This window comes from Mesoplodon densirostris, chromosome 11, assembly GCF_025265405.1.
Source record: "Mesoplodon densirostris isolate mMesDen1 chromosome 11, mMesDen1 primary haplotype, whole genome shotgun sequence".
Classification (NCBI taxonomy): Eukaryota; Metazoa; Chordata; class Mammalia; order Artiodactyla; family Ziphiidae; genus Mesoplodon; species Mesoplodon densirostris.
The window spans coordinates 65,825,335-65,845,276 of NC_082671.1; the positions used below are offsets into that span (position 1 = coordinate 65,825,335).

Consider the following 19,942-nt stretch of genomic DNA (forward strand, 5'->3'; position numbering starts at 1 on the left):
GGCTCGTTGTAATTGAATTTCCAGGAAATTCTGTGCCCCATGTGGCTGAGCCGTGGGGCCCTCAGGTGGGTTGGGGCGCCCTGTGACAGCCAGCATTCAGCCTGTCCTGGGAAAAGGGTCAGCCTCTTTCCTCTCTTGGGACTGTCTCCTGCCATGTCCTGACAGAGAACCTTGTAGGAACTGCACTTGCAAAGTTCTAGATTCCCTTCCCCCCACCGCTCTTGGCATGTGGGTTATACAGTGACTATCATCAGTTGAGGTATTCTTGTTTCAAATCATAACTCTATCTGGCCCAAACTCATGCTTTATTAAGTGCTGCTAAATACACGTAATGCTCTTCCTTCCTTTTTTTCTTTTTAAAAAATTCCCTTATATATTCTCATGCTCAGAAACCTGATGGACATATAACAGGGGAAGAATTGCGACATATTCTAAATTGCATGGCTGTAAAAATAAGTGATTCAGAATTCAAAGAACTAATGCAAACACTTGACCCTGGGTGCACCGGATGGGTCAACGTCAGCATGTTTATTGAACTGCTTGAAGAGAACCCTAAGGTGAGTTTTACAACAACTTCACGTTTGCTTTTCTGTTTACGGCAGGAAACTTAAGTGTTCTTAGTGAAATAAGAGATGCAGGTGAAATATGGTTTAAATAAATGGATGAGCACATTTTCCAGCTGCGTTAATTTTCAAGTAAGAGTTGTGTTGAAAAGTTGTTTAACTTTTAGTTTTTAAGTCTCATTGAAGGATGCTCTTTGACATTTCTGAAAACTTTTCCTTGAGTGACAGCACTTTGTATCCTGGATGTGACTCCTTTTCCCAGCATTGCAACGGCACTGCTCTTGCAATCATGTCTTGCAGTAGAAACAAAACCAAAAACTGCTTATTGCCTCTAGTGACAAACACTTAATTTTAGTATTTGTTTCTTTTGGCTGAAAAGTTGATGGTTTCATTATTAAAAATGCTTCTATAACTTTAATAGCTATTAGCATTTTAACATTTTAAGAACTTTAAAAAATCAGATTAGTTTCAGATAATGCGTGCAGTAAGCACTAACAGAGTCTCGCCGAAATGTTTGTTAAAGACTTTCTTTACCAGGTACAGATTAACTTTTGGTTTCAATATTATGGCTTCCTGGGTTTCCCTGGTGGCGCAGTGGTTGAGCGTCCGCCTGCCGATGCAGGGGACACGGGTTCATGCCCCGGTCCGGGAGGATCCCACATGCCATGGAGCGGCTGGGCGCGTGAGCCATGGCCCCTGAGCCTGCGCGTCCGGAGCCTGTGCTCCGCAACGGGAGAGGCCGCAACAGTGAGAGGCCTGCGTACCGCAAAAAAAAAAAAAAAAAAAAAAAAAAAAAATTATGGCTTCCTGAATGCCCACCTTGTGCACATCCTAAACCATGTCACTCAATCCTTCTTGAACTCTGATTCAAAAGTGAGTCCCAGAGCCCTTTTACACGTAAAAATGAAGAACTGCAACTTTTCCAGAATTCTGCTGTGGGACAGACCCTGTGTTAGCTTTTGTAAATCATCACCTCTGTCACAGCAGCCCTGCACATAGCCACATTTTTTTCTTTAAAAACAGAAATACAGACATGTGAGCAGTCTGCTCTCCATGTGGCCAGCAGCGTGGTCTCTGCCTGCTCTTAAGTCAGATGCTGTCAGCCTCTAGGCTGCAAACCCTCTAATGGTGTTGGGACCCGTAGGATAAAGCAGAACTTCCCCACGTAGCTGATGAGGTGCCACGTGGTCCAGCCCTGCCGTCTCTCACGGGGTCTCCTCACCACCGCACCACTCGGGTCCTTGGGCTCCCCAGGTTCCCGCCGCCATCCTTGGCAGTGCAGCTCCTGCCAGGATCCCCTTGCCGCTCCCTGATCCAGGGCCCATTCTCCAGGGACCCTCCCTGACCCCTCTGAGGAAGCTTGTCTCGCAGTCATCAACCTCACACACCGTGCCAGTCACAGGGTAACGTTTCTGTCACAATGTCGTGCCTCCAGGAAGGCGGAGACCTTTCTGGTTTTACTGCCCATTGTACCCACAGGCATAGCGCAGTGCCAGCAGCACTCACAAAGCAGTTTGTTGAGTGAATGTTAATATAAACAAGTGAATTAGAAACGTTAGAAGGCAGAGATATGCAAATAGAAGAAACTTAAGATCACTGCTAATTCTAGCATTGAGGAATTGTGTTACATTGTTACTCACTCTTATACTTTGTTGCATATTCTTCCAAACCTTTATACCTACACAGGCATATGATTTTTAAAGCTTTATTGAGGTATAATTGATATATAAAAACTGCACATATGTAATGTATATACTTTGATGAACTGGATATATGTATACTTTCATATATAGTATCTATTTTAGTTTAAAATGAGACCACATGGGGCTTCCCTGGTGGCGCAGTGGTTGAGAGTCTGCCTGCCGATGCAGGGGACACGGGTTCGTGTCCCGGTCTGGGAGGATCCCACATGCCGCGGAGCGGCTGGGCCCGTGAGCCATGGCTGCTGAGCGGGCGCGTCCGGAGCCTGTGCTCCGCAGCGGGAGAGGCCACAACAGTGAGAGGCCCGCATACCACAAAAAAAATAAATAAATAAAATAAAATAAAATAAAATAAAATGAGACCACATAATTAGTGACTTTTTAGTTTGTCATTGATTAACGTATTGTTAACCCTTAGTGTCAGTAAAAATTCTGCTATGTAATATTAAAAGATGCAGTATAGTCCCTGCTCTTATAATCTGGGTGTTCATTTTTCTTCCTTATATAAATTTTGCTGCAAGGAATATTGTAGTGCCTCCTTTTTTTATCATCCTATGATAATTTCTTTAGTATAAATTTCCAGAATGGAATAAAAATTTTATATATTATTTTTTAAATATTTTAAAAGTTGAATATATGTATGAAGTACAAAATGCGAAAGATGCAGAAGGGAATACAGTGGAAGTGAGTTTTCCCTCTACCTCTGTCCCCAGCCGCTCCCCAGAGACAGTCACTGTTACTCTAGAGGCTGTAGATTATCAAATTGTCTGATGTTATCCATTTCCAACACTAGCAGTTTGCTTCCTTTTTTATTTCTGCCATTCTGGTAGGCAAAAATGTCATCTCATTATTCTTTCACTTTGCGTTTATTTGATTTCTAGGTGATGGATTTTTTCATGTTTCCTGTACTTCTTAAAAATAAGCACAAGTTAAGTGTTATTATCCCATTTCCAGATGGGGATGGGGGGGCGGCAAACTCACTTCTCAAGGTCTAAAGCTATTGGCTAATAATCAGGGACAAAGCTGACAATCCAAGTCCACCTGCCTCCAAAGCTCCTACTACCTTTATGAGTGATTTGTATTTAAATATTTTCTCTTTCCCAATTAGCTAAGCAAAATATCCTCCTGTAAAGACACCAAGGCACCTCTCTTCCTGGCTTGGGATTCAGTAAGTAACGCTTTCCTATGTGGCCCCAAGGTGCTACCACCCCAGGTTACAAACGTGCAGCTTGGTAAATATGTTTGTTTTTTCTGTTAGGTGGAAGAAATTGTTCATGACTCCATTACCAGGAATCTACAAGTTTTCTATAATATGCTGCGGTCACATGACCTTGGTGACACAGGGCACATTGGGCGAAATAACTTCAAGAAAATCATGCGCGTTTTCTGCCCATTTTTAACAACCGAACATTTAGTAAAGTAAGTTTTCTGGTAACAAAATTAATTCATGCTGTGTTTTCCATAAAGTCTGTTTTACAATTTTAAACCTTTTTCTACGTATTTTTTTTTTGCCATGTTAGTAGGTAGTACTGATAATAGCTCCTATTTATTGAGTCTGTACTAAGCGCCGGGTGTTGGTTGAGAGTCTGGCATATATGCTGTGTCACGTAGTCCTCACCACGAGCGTGTAAGCCAGCTATGACAGTTCCTTGCGTGGATAAGGAAATGGAGGCCTGGAGACGTTAAGCACCTCCTTGGCGTCACACAGCTGGTCAGTGGAGCCTGGCTTCTACCTCTGGTCTGTATGACTCCTATTCTCTTAATTGTGATGCCATTTTACCTCCCAGGGTGTCTGGCTATGATCAGCCAGCCCATAAATGGTAACTTGAATTATACTTTTCTTTTGTTTTAGTTTAAAACTTAATTTGTGGTGGATGAGCTGAAGCTGGGGGGCGGGGGGGACAGGGATATTAGAGAAAGAAGAAAACGGTGTCCTGAAGGCCCCAGGGGTCCCCTGCCTGGTGTCCCTTTCACCCTCCACGCGGAGGGGCTCACCCCTTGGGGCACTCCCTCTCTGCAGATGACCTCGACAACCTGCAGGCTGAGCTGGCACTCTGCAGGGGATGACGCCTCCCACACGCCACCTGCCACCCACTTGCTGCCGTCCCAGAACTCAGAGCTGCACGGCCTCAGGGACGGGGGCTGGTGTTTCCCAGCGTGTGGGCAGTGATCTGGGAGATTACTGTGGGTGGAAATCCAGTGGAATCACAACGATTCTCTTTCATTCCTCCCGATTGGAATGTTAAAGATCTTATTTATTGTTTTTCTTTATATTACATTGATTTAAAGTGACCTGAAACACAGTTGATCTTATTGGTAATTGTTGGCCTCTTGAATCTCCCTTCTGTGAACACTCATGTCTCATAGCCCGTTTCTCCTGTGGTTTGTAAGAAGAGAAGGGGGAGGCCTAGGCTTTCCCCAGCAAGAGGGTCTTGCAGAGAGCTTGGCGTGCCAGGCCGAGTGTTTGCATTCATCCAGTTTACGGAACGTTTGCAGAAAGATCAGTTCTCTAGTGGGTGGAAGAAACACGGCACAGGGGAGAAGCAGGTGACAGCAAGTCCAGAGAGGGTTGTGGAGGAGCTCGGGGAGGGGTGAGGGCCTGGGCTGGGCAGTGGGCAAGGCGGGGAGGCCACCTTGACGTCCGTGTCTGCAGGGGCTTCAGTCACTCGCTGGCTCGTGGCTTTGCTGCGCGTGGTCCGGGGAGAGGGAGAGAGGCAGAGGGAAGCGGAACCCAGGACTGGCAGGGCGGTTCACTTCTTCCTCCACTTGGTCTTTCACTCAAGAGTATTGCGCAAGCCTCCTGCATCCCGGCCATCCTGTTAGTAGGTTTACAGAAACCCCTTCATTTACAGAGTGGTCTAATGTGAGAGAAACTGAAGCAGACGCACCCCGCGTGGCATGTGAGCCCAGAGGACCGTGCGTAATTCTTGAAGGACACTTAGAGCCGGGAGGATGGGGCAGGGGTCATGGCATGGAAGGCGAGAAGCTCCCCAGGGATGTGATGCTTGAATCTGGAGAAGAAAGGGGAGAGCATTTCAGGCTGTAGGCTAGCAGGAGGAAGCCCAGAGGGCTAGGGGCCCACGGCACGTTCACGTGGACAACTGGGGCAGGAGTGTGGTGGGGAGGACGGCAGGGGCACGGTACCAAAGGGCGGGCAGGAGGGACTGCGGCTCTACACTACGGAACTGGATTCACCCAGCGGGCAGGGTTCTCCACAGGGTTTGAGAGCCACCCAGAGGGCTTTGAAAACCCTGATGGATAAAGATTGCTCTGGCTCCGGTGAGGGGAGCAGACATAATGGGGAGAGAGGGAAAGAAGGGGCTTAAAAGGAGGGGGCGGCAGAGGACTGGAGGGGGCGGCAGAGGACTGCAGGGGGCGACTGCTTTGGGATAGGTCTGGGCAGTAGAAGGACAGACCTGGTGACTCTGGACCGGGAGGCTGATGGCAGAGGAGGGAAAGGAGTCTCCAATGATGCCAGGGGCTGCTGGCCAGTGAGAGAACACAGAAGGAGTCAGCCAGTCGGGGTGAAAACACGGGAAAAAGACTCCAGGAGGCCGTGGGGCTCAGAGAGGAGTCTGGGCCGTGATGAGACTCCAGCGTCCTCCTCACACTGACGGTTCGTTCATTCGTTCAGCAAGCATTTGTCCGGGGTGGATGGGGGACCACCTGAGGTGAGAGGGCTGCAGGTGGGACCTGGCAGAATACCACCAGACAGCCAGGGCCCTGGCTCGTCCAGCAGCAAAGGAGGCCGAGAAGGTTGGGGCAAGGGGACAGGAAGGGTGGTGCCCGGGGCTAAGGGGGCAGGAGGAGGCCAGCCAGGTCTGACGTCGCATGGGAAGCAGGTGGGCTGAGCAGGGGCCGGGGCTGGGAGGGGCGGGTGGACCCCCAGCAGGTACCAGGGGTGCTTATGGAGTGGAGGATGCAGTGCTGAGAAAGGGTTCACCTGCTTCACACACAGGCTTTGTGCTTATCTGTGGGCTGGGAGGAGAAGTTAGTGGAAAGCCAGAGACTGGAGAGAAAAAGTGTTGATAGATGGAGCCAGGCCAGGAAGAGGGGTGGGCGTGGGTGCTAACCTAGGAGTCCCGCCCTCCAGACTTCTGTTTCCTCGGTGTAGGGGGAGGTGAGATCATCAGCTGAGGGGGAGGTTGGAGAAGGAATAGGAACCCTGGGAAACTGCAACTTCCAAGGGGCAAGAGAGGGGAACCTCTTGGGGGTCTCTGTTTACTTGTCCATAAAAAGGAAGATGTCGCCCAGACTTTGGGAATTCATGTTCTACCTGAGTACATTTTATTTTCCTTATATCAACTCCTCTTTTTCTGAAGTATATTAATTTTTTAAGGCTTTTCTTACCACCATACATGTAAAAACATCCTCACTTGCTATAAAGAGGTTACACTAAGACTGCATTTCATGAAAACAATATGATTAAATCCTAATGAGATGCCTCTATCTGCCAAGGACTCTGAGCCTGAGACTTGCTATCGCTTTGTTAAAATATAGGTTAATAAGTAGAAGGAAATATGAGCTACATTAGATATCACTTGAAGTAAAAGAATTGTAAATTTGCAAACATGCTAAAAGATAGAGCAGGGAGGTAGAGAAACTGGTCGTCTCATGTGTGCCTTGTGGGTGTGTAAATGATAAAGCCCCTTTGGAAATCAGCTTGATGTAACAAGAACCACCAGCCCCCCACCCCCGCCGATGGAGCTACCCTTTATCTCTGTAGTTCTCCGACGAATACACACCGTGAACTCATGTGGAGGTTTAGGGTGTGTGGACAGCTAGGGGTGTGGATTGGGGTGGGGAGGAAGCGAGGATGAGCCCCAGCTTCCGGCTTGAGCATCTGGGTACTCAGGGTTGTCACCTGAGCTGGGGGAGTTTCAGGGCTGAAAATCAGAAGTTCCATTTTGGACATGTTAACCTGGAGAGGAGATTGGTGACACCCCACCACCCAGAGTGACAGGTCACTCTATTCACCTCCTTCTCCACCTCCCCTCCACCCCACCTCCCAGGTACTCTCTACCTGTCACCCGGCTCCATTTTTCATGGCTCTTGGCATTTGTTTATGTTTATTACCTGTGCCACCCACCAAGGATGTAAAGCACAGGGACTTTGTCTCTTCACTCCCAAAGTCCCGGTACCTAGGCATGGAACCGTACCCGGCTCATGGACAGGGCATCTTAAGTGTCAAGCGATGGAATGAATGAAGGAATGAGTGAACTTAAGTGGATTGGTTGTGCAGGCAATTGGATATTTGAGATGGAAGCCCCCGTATTCTCTTCTCCATTGTGTAGCCAGTCTTTGTCTAAACTACAAAGACAATCACATTAAAACCCTGCTTGAAGCATTTGGGTGTCCTCTTGCCATTAGGGAAATACCAGATGCTTTAACAGAGCGTGGCTTCCCAGCCTGTCAGGACCCTCAAACCTCTCCAGAGAGGCTTCCCTGGTGGCTCAGTGGTTAAGAATCTGCCTGCCAATGCAGGGGAAACGGGCTCGAGACCTGGTCCGGGAAGATCCCAAATGCCGTGGAGCAACTAAGGCCGTGCGCCACAACTACTGAGCCTGCACCCTAGAGCCTGTGAGCCTGCGAGCCACAACTACTGAGCCCATGCGCCACAACTACTGAGCCTGAGTGCCACAACTACTGAAGCCCGCATGCCTAGAGCCCGTGCTCCACAACAAGAGAAGGCACCACAATGAGAAGCGCGCGCACCGCAACGAAGAGTAGCCCCCGCTCGCCGCAACTAGAGAAAGCTCGCATGCAGCAACGAAGACCCAACGCAGCCAAAAGTAAATAAATAAAATAAATAAATTAATTTAAAAGAAGAAAGAAACCTCTCCAGAGCTCGGGCTCTGCAGCCAGACTGCCTGGGTTCAAATCCCGACTCGGCCCAGAGCTAGCTGTGAACTTGGGCAAGTTCTGAGCCTCTTCCCTCCTGCACATGTTACTTAGAAAGTTGTGGTCAGGATCAAGTGAAGTAATAGCCATAAAGCCTCTCACCCAGTGTCAAGCCCCTGGGAAGCTCTCGTACGCTGCGGCTGTTCCTGTGGGTCCCAGCTCAGCTGGGCTGACTGGCTTCCTGTTTCTTGAGAACACCAAGCTCTCTGTTGCCTCTGGGCTTTTCGGTGATCTGTTCCCTCGGTTCAGGATGAGCATTCTCCCAGCCTCTCACAGCTCTGTGAGGTGGGCACTGCTTTGGTTTTCTCACAGTTGTAGCTATAATACTTAGCACAGTGCTCATCGCAGAGTATTACTGAAGCAATTATAACAATTGCTAGTACTTACTGAGCAAAGCGTAGTTTGGAGCTCACGCTCTGACCCCTGGCTACATGCATGTCATCGTGATATTGTGGTCCTGTTATTCCAGCTGTAGTTTATTGAGCACAGATCCATGTAACAGGCCAGCCCAGTGCTAACAGCTTTACGTGGATCCTCTTATGGAATTTTTACAATCATCCTCTGAGGTGGGGACTTTCATTATGTGCATTTTATAGACAAGGAAACTGAAGCATAGAAAGGGTCATGTGCCCCAGGTCAGAGCTTCTCGGCCCTTTGATGCTCTTAAAAGTTATCGAGAACCTCAAAGGGTTTCTGTTGTATGGAGCGTGTCTACCAGTACTTACTGTATGAGAAGCGAAAACTGAGACATTTAAACTGTCATTGCAGAAAATGAGAGTGCACTTACTACTTGTTTCCCTGTAGGCTCAGGAAAAACTTTGGGATTTCAAAATAAGGATTTATTGGATAATAAAGAGGTTACAGAAATTAGAGCAGGGCTAACCAACATGAGCTCATAAGGAGCTAGTAAAGTGCTGTAAAGAAACGGAGCTGAGCTGAGCTCTGAAAGCCCACTCCAGCTCCTCATGGAAACCCTACATGTTTCTGCAGCTTTAGACCATGTTAGTGAGCGCAGCCCACACGAGCACACATTCCACCAGCGGTCGGAGCAAGGAATGATCACATGCCTTGCAGCCTCTGGAAAGTCCGCTGTACACGCACCAGAGACTCAGGGTGGAAGAGACAAATGACATCGTGTATTCATGTGAAAAGAGTCGTGGCCTCACTGTGCTGGGGAAGTGTCCGTGGACCAGACCTCGTGAAGCCCGCCTTCAATCATGGAGCAGATATCCAGACCCCGGGAGGCAGAATCCAGGGCTCACACCCACACCTACTGTGCTCTAAGCCTTGTGCATTTTAACGGACCTGTGGAATTTTTTCTTGGGTCTCAGGCTTTACCAAGTTTGCAACAATGAGCACGTACAACCTTTATCATTAGAAAAAATTAACAAACAAAATGTTGGAAAAGAAAAAGATCCTGCCATATTAGTGGTTTCCTATGTTTTTCTCAAATATTTGCATACCCCCAAAATTCCAATAAAGTACTTCCATAATTCCATACCAAATTCCTCACGAAATTTTTTCTTTATTTTACATTTATTATATCTTTGTTGCAGTATTCTTACAAACAATAAACTACACATATTTAAATAATACAATTTGAGGAAATCCATCATGTGTATATATCTCCGTGAACCCATCGCACGCTGTCAATCCAGATACCAAACTTTTTCATTCCCCCTGAAGCTTTCTTGTGCCCTTTTGCAATTCATCTCTTCCACCCACCTAGCACCATATCACTACAGATGACTTTGCATCTTCTAGGATTTTCTATAAATGGAAGGCTACCAGATGTTCTCTTTTTTTGTTAGGCTTTATTCACCAAGCATAATGATTTTGTGGTTCACTCACGTTGTTGTATGGTTCTTGGTCATTGCTGAGTAGAATTCTGTTTCATGGCCTTACCCCACTTTGTGGATCCATTCACGTATTGATGGACATTTGGTTTGTTTCCAGTTTTTGCTATTACAAATAAAGCCACATGTATTACACGTCTTTGTGTAGACATACATTTTTATTCTTTCAGCTAAGCACCTAGGGCTGGAACAGCTGGTTCCTCTGGTGAGTGGATATTCAGTTGCCAAAGTGTCTTCCAAAGTGGCTGCACCATTTTGCATCCCACCAGCAGTGGAGGAGGGTCATAGTGACCCACATCCTTGCTGGCACTTGGTAGGGTCAGTCTTCTTTTAGCCATTCTAATGGGTGTGTTCTAATTATTTTTGAAATTCAGACTCTGCAATAAGTTTCAGGATATTGCTTCAGGAAGAATCCTTTACAAGAAACTTTTGGCATGCCTAGGAATTAATGGCCCACCCACTGTCTCTCCAGTTCCTGTTCCAAAGGATCAGCTGTTAAATGAACATCTTCCAAAAGAGGAGCAGCAGCAGCCGGATCTTTCTGAGAGGTAAAATAAAGCAAAACGAAAGCGTTGATTAAAACCACTGTGCCTGGGCTTCCCTGGTGGCGCAGTGGTTGAGAGTCCGCCTGCCGATGCAGGGGACGCAGGTTCGTGCCCCAGTCCGGGAAGATCCCACATGCCGCGGAGCGGCTGAGCCCATGAGCCATGGCCGCTGAGCCTGCGCGTCCGGAGCCTGTGCTCCACAACGGGAGAGGCCACAACAGTGAGAGGCCCACGTACTGCAAAAAAAAAAAAAAAAAAAAAAAAAACCACTGTGCCTATTGCAGTGTAGATAGTTAATAAATATTTGTTGACCAAGTATTTAAATATTTTATGATTTAAATAAGAAAGATGGCAAACTATAAAAACAGTGATTAAAGTCAGGGAGTTTTAGAGCAAACAGCAGAGATCTTAGGAATTACTGCATTGACCTATTAATTCTAGAATTGAAAGCAATGAGACCTGAGAGATTTGGGGACTTACCTCGGGTTATTCACAAGCATGGTGCTCATCCTGGGGGAAGGACCTAGGACTTTCAACTCCCAGAGAACCCGCCTGCCACTCAACTATTATGTACCTGCGTTCACACTTATTCTTCTCCAGAAACTTAGATTCCTTACCACTGTTTAATATTTATTGCAAAATATACTCATTAAACTGGTTAACATTTTCTAACATGAATGATAGAATTATTTAAATGATTGCCACATTGAATTGTAACGATAAAACATACTTAGTAAATCTGTTAAAAGTCAGACATGAATATTCGAGCTCTTCTTCATTTTGAAAAATATAGGTTTCATCTAATGAAAAGATATTATTTTAACTTGCTTGTTCATAGCTTATAAAAAATCCATAAGGAGAGGTAAAATGTAGAACTATTCAGCCGACTTCACATTGTCATATCCCCTTTAAAAAATTCTTACGTGTAGAGCAATGGGAATATTTTAATGCTACGCTAATGAAATTTGAATATCTGGGCACTTCAGTAGTAGCTGCTTTATGAATGGGCAGAAAGATGGTAGTTTAAGAGAAAGGTTAAATATTCTGTGATGAGATATATCTGCCTCCTAAAGACCAGTGAAAGAAGTAATAGCAATTAAGCATTTCGTAAAATGTGGGCATTCCTGGAGAGCTCCTGAAGCCGACAGAAGCAGCAGGAAAGGAGTAGAACTCTGTTCTCCGGGACTATCTCATGGTTGTCAAAACGGGGTCCGGGAGACTTCTGGAGAGCTGAGAATAATTATCCTTCAATGACACATACATTCTCACGCTCAGACCCAGAGCACATCACGTAAAACCTATCTTTTATAAATTAAGTTGATTTTGTGAATCAACTTGGTTTAATTGTGGACGTCCCTTCCTTCCCACGGCTGTTTGATGACCCCTTTGATCTAGTTACCACAAAACGGCCTATTTAATTTAAGGCCTATAAGAGGCTCTGACTTGTCATTTTCCCAGTTCACAAAAATTTCTTTTTTCGGCCATGTCTTCCCAGTCACACACCACGTTCAGCCAGCTCAAAGCACAGCTGAAAATCTTAGCACAAGGATGACAGCAGCCCTTTCTCTGAAGCTCCCCACCCTGTCTGCTGACACGTGCTGGCATCTCAGGGAGAGCTTTACCTGACGCAATGCTGCTGGCCTGTCTCTGAACCTGAAAGCCATGAGTGTGTAAGAAGTCCCCAGGTCACTCCATCGACCTCAGCATCTCTTTCCTCCTTTGTGAAAAGGGGATGGTAAACCCCCTTGTTGTCCTGGGTTGAACCGTACGTGGGTGAGGTCTATAGGAAGTGCTTGGCTGCATCTGTGTGCCTGCTTGTGATTTCAGGGCCAAGCCCACTGAGAGTAAAAGTGCTGTGACCAAGAATATGACCAAGGATGCGGTTATTGAAAAACTCAAAAACTGTATACGGCAGCAGGACCCAGCATTCAGAAAACGATTTCTGGACTTCAGCAAGGAGCCTGATGGCAAGATTAATGTGCATGACTTCAAGAAGGTAGGAGAATGGGTTTCTTTGTGTTTCTGTGTTTCCTCCTTTCCTGAAGAAGTTCAGCTGTTTTCTTATACGAACAGGCTTTAAAGGATAGACATTTTTTCATTAAGGGTTTATTGCAGGACAAAGCAGATTCATTTCTAGGCATCTTTCAACAATTGATAAGGATTCTTCTGGCCAAAAATGTCTTTGGCAACTTTCTCAGAGCATGCTTTTGATATGGATGTGGCCGGCTTTTGATAGTTAAACTTTCCAAACACAGCCTTCATTGTCGCATTCTTTGGCCATCCACTGAGTACCTGTCTCCCTGCGTGTGGTGGGGCGGCGTGCAGGCGGGAGCGAAGCTGCTCGGGCCCCCATCCCTGCCAGCAAGGGGTCCCCGCCATGCTGTGATAACAGAGCTGTGGTTTGTTCCTCCAGAAAGTGGGGAAAAAACCTGGCAGGGAAAATGCGAAGCTCAGAGCGCTGATTTGCATGTGCTTGTGGGAACTGGCAAGGTTCTGCCAGAAAGGACTCCGTTTGAAGGGTTCTGCATAGACTTCTCAGGAATTCATTTAAATGATTGCTTAAAATTCCTATTACGGTCCCTCTAGCTAATCATCTTCAGCTATTTTTAAGGGAAGCATTGCAGCTAATAGGTAGCAGTGTCCGTGTGGACAAATTTAGAAGAAGGCAGTGACATATATTTCCAAGAAGAGAACAATTATATTAGTGGCTACAATTTATCTAGCGCCTGCCCCCATGCCAGGCGCTGTATTACGCTCTTTCCGTATCTCATTTCCAAGCCTCCTGACGGCGGCTGCGTGGAGGATGGATGGATGAGGGAGCCCCAGCTGGAGGCCCAGGGATGGGATTAGATGGCTGTCGAAACAGTCCAGACCTCCCCTTCCCCACACAAAAGACATGAAGTGGAGGATCTGATGTTTGCGAGCATACGGGGCGTGGTGAGGAGAGATGGGGGCAATGGATAAGGGAGAGGAAAGATTCAAGGGTAGTTCCTAGATTTTGGTTTGGGGGACCAGGGCTGATAATTAGTCACTGCTAACTCCAATGGGGGCAATTTCAGTGGGGTTAGGGTGCTAAATGGGCGGGAATCATGGAACTCTCCCAGGGCGCCTGGTCCTAGACTCTATCCCCGAGCCACCTGGCAGCGGTCCTGGCCCCGACGCACAACAGTCTCGAATGACCATGGCGCTCAGCGGTCTTGATTCACAGAGTCAGTTCACAGGAAATCAGGCATCAACCCTTCTGCCTCTGACTTTCCAGGGGGGGAAAACGGCTGCCTTCAAGAAGGGCCGTAGGTGGCGGCAAAGCTGGGACTGACACCCGCGACTCTGAGGCCAGCTTCTCACCTGCTCACCTGAGAGCACCTTTAGGTCCATCAGCTGAGCTGAGCAGTTTCCACCTTAGGCTTCGTTGGCCGTCGATGAGCCAGGGGCTCCCTCGTTCACGTGGCTAGTTCCTGCCCCAGAGCGCTCTCCCAAAAGTTCGGCCAGCAGCCGCTCTGTTCTCATCCTGGGGCAACTTCTTTGCCAGTGGTTCAGGCCTGGAGTCTTGGAGTCCTCCCTGACTGTCCTCTTTCTCTCACACCCACATCCAGCGCATCACCCACGCCTGTCGGCCCCTTGAACTCGCCCCAGGATACAGCAACTGCTCGCCAGCTCCGCTCCCAGCCAGCCGCCCTCTCCCGGGCTGTTACAGCAGCCCCTTCGCCCTCCCCTGCTCCTGCCCTGCCCGCTACAGCTTAGTTGCAACCCAGCTGCCCAGGTGACCCTCCAACAAGTCAGTGAGAGCGGGCCACGCCTGCTCGGGACCCTCCAAATGCTCCCCCATCACTCGTATAAAAACCAGAGTCCTAGAAGGCCCAGCACGACCCAGCCACCCATCACCTCTCTGACCCCAACTCTCACCTCCCCCCTTGTCCGTACGCTGCAGCCACACCGGCCTCCTGCTCTCCCTCAGACACAGACCTGCTCCCGCCTTCGATCGGGCTGTCCCGTCCCCCTGGCCCAGCTCCTCAGATGCTGGCCTGGGTGTCCCCTCACCGCCTGCCAGCCTTGGTCCGAGCCTGACATCCCCGTGGTGAACACGGCCTGACCTCCACCCCCCGTGACCTCCTTTACCCTGTCTCTCTTTTCACGGTGCTGTCACCAACTGCCACCCACATTGTACTTACAGTTCTTTAGTTCATTTCTTTATTTTGCTTGTTTGCTTGTCCTCATCCATTAAGACGTATGCTCCAAAGGTAGACATTGTTACCTCTTTTGGACAGTGATGCATCCCAAGTGTCCGGCACATAGTAGGGCCCAGCAAGCGTTTGCTGAATGGACGGATGAACTTGATGAACTTGAGTAACTAGAATCCCCAGCGGGCCCTGAATGGACTCAGGTGGCAACCTGAGGAGTGAGGGAAGCAGGCGTTTCAGAAGCCCGTTGGAATCCCTGAACATGAAGCTGGTTCCCGTACCTGTACGTGGCAAACCCACCCTAGCTCCCTTCTCTGCCCCCTGAGTGTCTCTGCATTCCAGCCGACCTGAGGGGCGGCCACAGGAATGGTCATTCTGCCCTTGCTTCATGGTGGTGCCTCCCTGTTTCCTGGCTTTCCTGAGATGTGCCAGTGGTGGGGAAAGGAAACAGAAACCACTAGAGGACTGATATGCAGGGGAAAAGGTTTGTTGTCATTTCAAGAGACTAACCATCAGTTCCCTGTGAACACAGTCAGGCAAATAGTCTACTGGTTTCCCTTCTAGTGACTTGTTGGGTTTAACCTTTGGAAACAACCTGTCATGACCAACCGTTTAACTTGAAGATCGATAACCGTGGTGTGATTTTAAACAGTCTACTAGGGACCCAGATTTCAACTCTATAAGCTGATTACCTCAAAGCATTGTATAAATGTAAATTTTCATTGTTAAATAAATTATTTATAGATCAGAGTGATTCTACTACTGGTGAAGTCAGAGCTGGAAAAATCATGGACTTCTACTGTAGAAAGAAACAAGAATTTAGATTAGACATAATGCAGGGCATCCAGAGGTTAAAGCTTTCCAACTTCAGTGGCAAGGAAACCTTTGAAACCAACTCCTTTAGAGAGCTTCAAGTATAAATGATGATAACAGTTCTGTAATGGTAACAACAGCAATAATAATAACCACGATGATGACGCCAGCCATCGCTGGGACAGTGATGCTCACGGTGCTGGTCCTCACTACACGTAGCATTCGTCAACCCACCAATGTGCAGGCACTGGGGAAGTTGCTTCACATACTTTATTTATAATCCTCGTAGGAGCCCCGTGAGGTATAGATCACATTATGCTCATTTCACAGATGAGGAGACCAAAGCTTAGGAGTTAAGATCGTGGCTCAGCGTTGTTCAGCTGGTAAGCCATTCAGGCACTTGGATTTGAATCCACGCTGGTGTGTATCAGCCTCGGACCCTTGCTGGGTGTGACACCGGCTTGGTGGGTGTAATACAGGCTAGCTGGGTATAACTGATGGCAGCTTTGAGGTTGGATCTAGCCTCAGAGTTTGGTGGGAAGGACTTTGCTTTCAATAACAATGCCCCTTCACTTCTTCCTACCATTTTGGTTGTGGAGAGGCAATGTTCTTGCCCTTCTGTTCTCCCAAATCTCTATCTCACCAGTTAGTACTGCAGTGGCTGCAGTTTCATGCCCGGGGAATTGGGAGTGAAGATACAAGTCCCATATACCCGCTCGCCCAATTCTGTGTCCGTGCACTTGTTCATCGTTTGAACATAGGCACCGCTTAGCCATTGGCCTGCATACCTTGCACTCTAAATTAGAAGTGCTAATTAGTTATTCTCACCAGCCATCGCCTTCCCTGTGGTGGGGGCAGGAAGTGATTGGCTACACAGGCTCTATGAGGGAGAGCTGTAAGAATAGAATCCAGAGCCCGGCATGAGCTTCCAGGTCAGTGAGTCCACAAGTCCCTGCGTTGTCGTTGTTGAGACCCTGTTACTGGTTTTCACCCCCATGGTCAGGAAGTTTTTGTCTGCTATACAAATTCTGTTCGTTAACTAATAATTGATCTTTCCCCATTTTCTCTCTTGAGTGTAAGAGATCTCAGAGTTTCTGGTTAGTGTGGGATGACCAGGGCCACCACACTGAGTTGACAGCCCTGACAGAGGAGTGGGGTTTTCATGAACTCAGTTGGGGTTTTCATGAACTCAATGTGTTTTTCATGGTTAAGTGTACAATTTCCACTGGTGGAGGGGAAAGGAATTTCTGGAATTGTAGTAGACCTGGCCTGCATAGTTTGCGTCATACATTAAACCAGCGTTCACAACAACCCTGTAACCCATATTCTTTCTCCCAGGAAATCCCCCTCTCCTAGTTCACTGCTGTGACCACTGCACTGCAAAGCCTGTGACTATCACGCATTTTTAAATGTGTCAATTTATTTAAATAATGAGTCAAGAACTGGTAATGTGGCAAGAAAACTGTTTTTGAGTTTTCAGGTAATCTAGAATCTTTATATTCCTTCTCTAGATACATTCTCTTCCTCTTTCCCTGTCCTTCATTTGCTGAATTAGTAGCAAACCCCCAAAACAGTGGCTTAAATTTAAAAAGTAGCTGTTTTTTTTCCTATAACAAGGAGTCCAGAGGTTGTTGGTATTGGGCCACTGCAGCAGCTCTACAGTGTCTTCAGAGACCCAGGTTGCTTCTAGCTTTTTACTCTTCCAGTCTTATCCTCAAGTATGCAAGATAGCTGCTGGAACACCAGCCATCACACACATGTTTCAGGCATAAAGAAAGGGAAAAGGGAAGGGTAAAAGGCTTGAGCCAGAGAAGTCTTTCCTTTTTAATGGGCTTTCTTGGAAGCTCCTCCCACTTACATTTTATTGTAATGTATTGTAAGCTTCCACCTGTATTTTATTGACCAGGACTGTGTCATATGGCCATACTGATCTATAGGGAAGAATGGGAAATAGTATAAATACAAATATATATACATAATTTTTTGGCTGGGCACATTACAGAAAAAGCAAGGTTCTGTCCCTATGGGAGAAGGAGAGAATATGCATTAGGCAGGCAAGTACAACAGTCTCTGCTATCCTTCCCCTCAGTAAACATTTTGAGGGTGCCTGTTGCATACTTGGAATAGGACTAAGCCACATGGGGAACATGGATAAAGCAGAAGTTTCATTGCTTGGGACTAGTGACCCATGGGAAACATAAAATGACTAAACACCCAAGGACACATAAGTCAAGATTAGCCTAATTGAGTAATTAGACTAACTGAACTATTCCATTCATCAGGAATTTGAGGGCAGCTTTACGATTCCAGTTCCCTGTAATTGGCTGTTCCTAATGGGAAAGTATTATTCTTCATACTCAGTAAATACACTGAACATTGTTTAGCTCACTGTTATTCTTAGTCCCATTTCTGGCATCCCAGCAGAGGCCTCTGGAGACAGACACGGGCTGCAGAGCTCATCAGCTAACACAAACAGAGCCCCTGAGACATGGATAAGGGAAGCAGGAGTCTGTAATGGCCCAGCCCAGCATCCCAGGTCCTTAGCAGCCTCAGCCCCTTGCTTCTGCACCTGCTTGAAGGCAAGGGCATCTCACCTTGCCTCGTAGGAGGCGAGCTTTCTTTCCTCCTTCCAGCAGACCACCTTATGCCCTTTGGATGCTGGTCAAACTCACACATCTGGGGAACTGGCACCTTCCCCACCCTCTGCCATCAGTTCCTAATGCCATGCAGTCTTACTCACCTAGGGACAGGGACCCCAATGTAAACCAAGCCCCACAAACACCCTCGAGCGTCTCATAGCTGTTCCTTACAGCTTCCTAATCTTGCAGATGTTTTAAGGGGGTGACCAGTTGTGTGTTCGAGGTCCCTCACGTCTTCATTTTTGTTGGTCCAAGTTCCACACAACCATCAAAAGTCTATATTTATTTCTGCATCTTCTGGCAACAACTCTCTGACAGAGGCTAAAACTGGACTCTCTCGGCATCTGGCTGCACCCAAGTTGGCCAGTTCCTCCAGGACAGGGGCAGTTGCAGACCCTCAGTGTCAGTTGACCATACCTCTAGGGCTTCGTTTTTGCCTTTGTGTTCTCATGGCCTTTGTCCCAGGCATGCCTTTGTCTCCTAAGTACCACAGTGTGGGGACTTGCATCTTGCTTTTGAAAGTTTTCAGTTTAGGTCCTTAGACTCCAGCCGTGAGCAGTTCCAGAGCTCAGCACATGTCCGGAAGGGGAAACCAGTCATGCTTTAAGCCTGTCCCCTCACATCTCCAAGTTTGCCACTCCAGCACCACATAACCAGCTCTGCTGGAGTGGCCCTCTGCTGGGCCCAAGCCTATTTCTCAATCCAAAGTCCACTCTCAGAATCATCAGCTGTTCCCAGGGAAAATGCAATTGCATAGCCTCGGTTTGCCTCTGAAGGGTCGGTCCTTCCCACCTTGGAATTTTGGTCTCTTTAAACCTCATGTCTCTCGTGGCTTTCTGATGCCTTTCTATTATTTTTAATTGATTGACCTTTTCTCATTGTTTTCATTGGGAATATTTGCTTGCTGTGAATTACTACCTCCTATCCAAAAGCAGAAGTTGAGGTCTGTCATTTTTGTCTTTTCAAAGTAACAACTTTACTTGTATTGTTATTTTTCTCTTGTGTATTTGTTTTATATTTATTTCTGCTGTTACCTCCATTGTTTTCCTCCTTCTACCTGATTGGGATTTAATTTGCTTTTCTTTTTCTAATTTCTTGAGATAGAATGTTAGATCATTGCTTTTCAGCCTTTAGTTCTCTAATGTATGAATTGATGGCTATCCATTGCCCTTTAGGTGCAGGCTTAGCCACATCGTACAAGTTTCAGTTTATCATATTTTCATTGTCATTCAGTTCAAAATATTTTATAATTTCCCTTGTGATTTCTTCTTTTTTCCAATGGCTTATTGTTTAATTTCCAAACAATTGGGATTTTCTAGTTTACCTTTTATTATTGATTTTGAAGTTGATTCCATTGTGAAGTCTAAATGACTTCAACTGATCCTTCAAAATATATTGAGGCTTGGATTATGACCCAACATAGAGACAATTTTGGTAAATGTTCCAGAAGCACTTGAAAAGAATGTGTACTCCATCATGGACCTTTAGTTTTCTAAGTATGTATATTAGGTTGATTTTATTAATTGTGTTTTTCAGAACTTCTATATTCTTATCAAAGTTTTGCCTGCTCATCCCATTAGCTGTTGAGAGAAGTGTGTTGAAGTCTGTCATCTGACTGTGGATTTGTCTAGTGAGATTCTTTTTAATTCTGTTGATTGTTGCCTTATTCATGTTGAAGCTAAATTATCAGGTACACATAGACTTAGAATTGCTGAAACTTCCTGTGAATTGTCTCCTTTTCATATGA

The 19,942-nt window shown here is 46.7% G+C and overlaps 1 protein-coding gene across 1 annotated transcript in view; it reads left to right on the forward strand.

The window, feature by feature from the left end:
• The window catches only part of EFCAB6 (EF-hand calcium binding domain 6), a 242,863-nt gene that overhangs the window by 109,408 nt on the left and 113,513 nt on the right, over positions 1-19,942 (forward strand). The window contains 5 exon segments of the mRNA XM_060113119.1: positions 390-557; positions 3,372-3,431; positions 3,522-3,682; positions 10,395-10,568; positions 12,393-12,561. Coding sequence (XP_059969102.1) covers positions 390-557; positions 3,372-3,431; positions 3,522-3,682; positions 10,395-10,568; positions 12,393-12,561 — 732 coding nt within the window.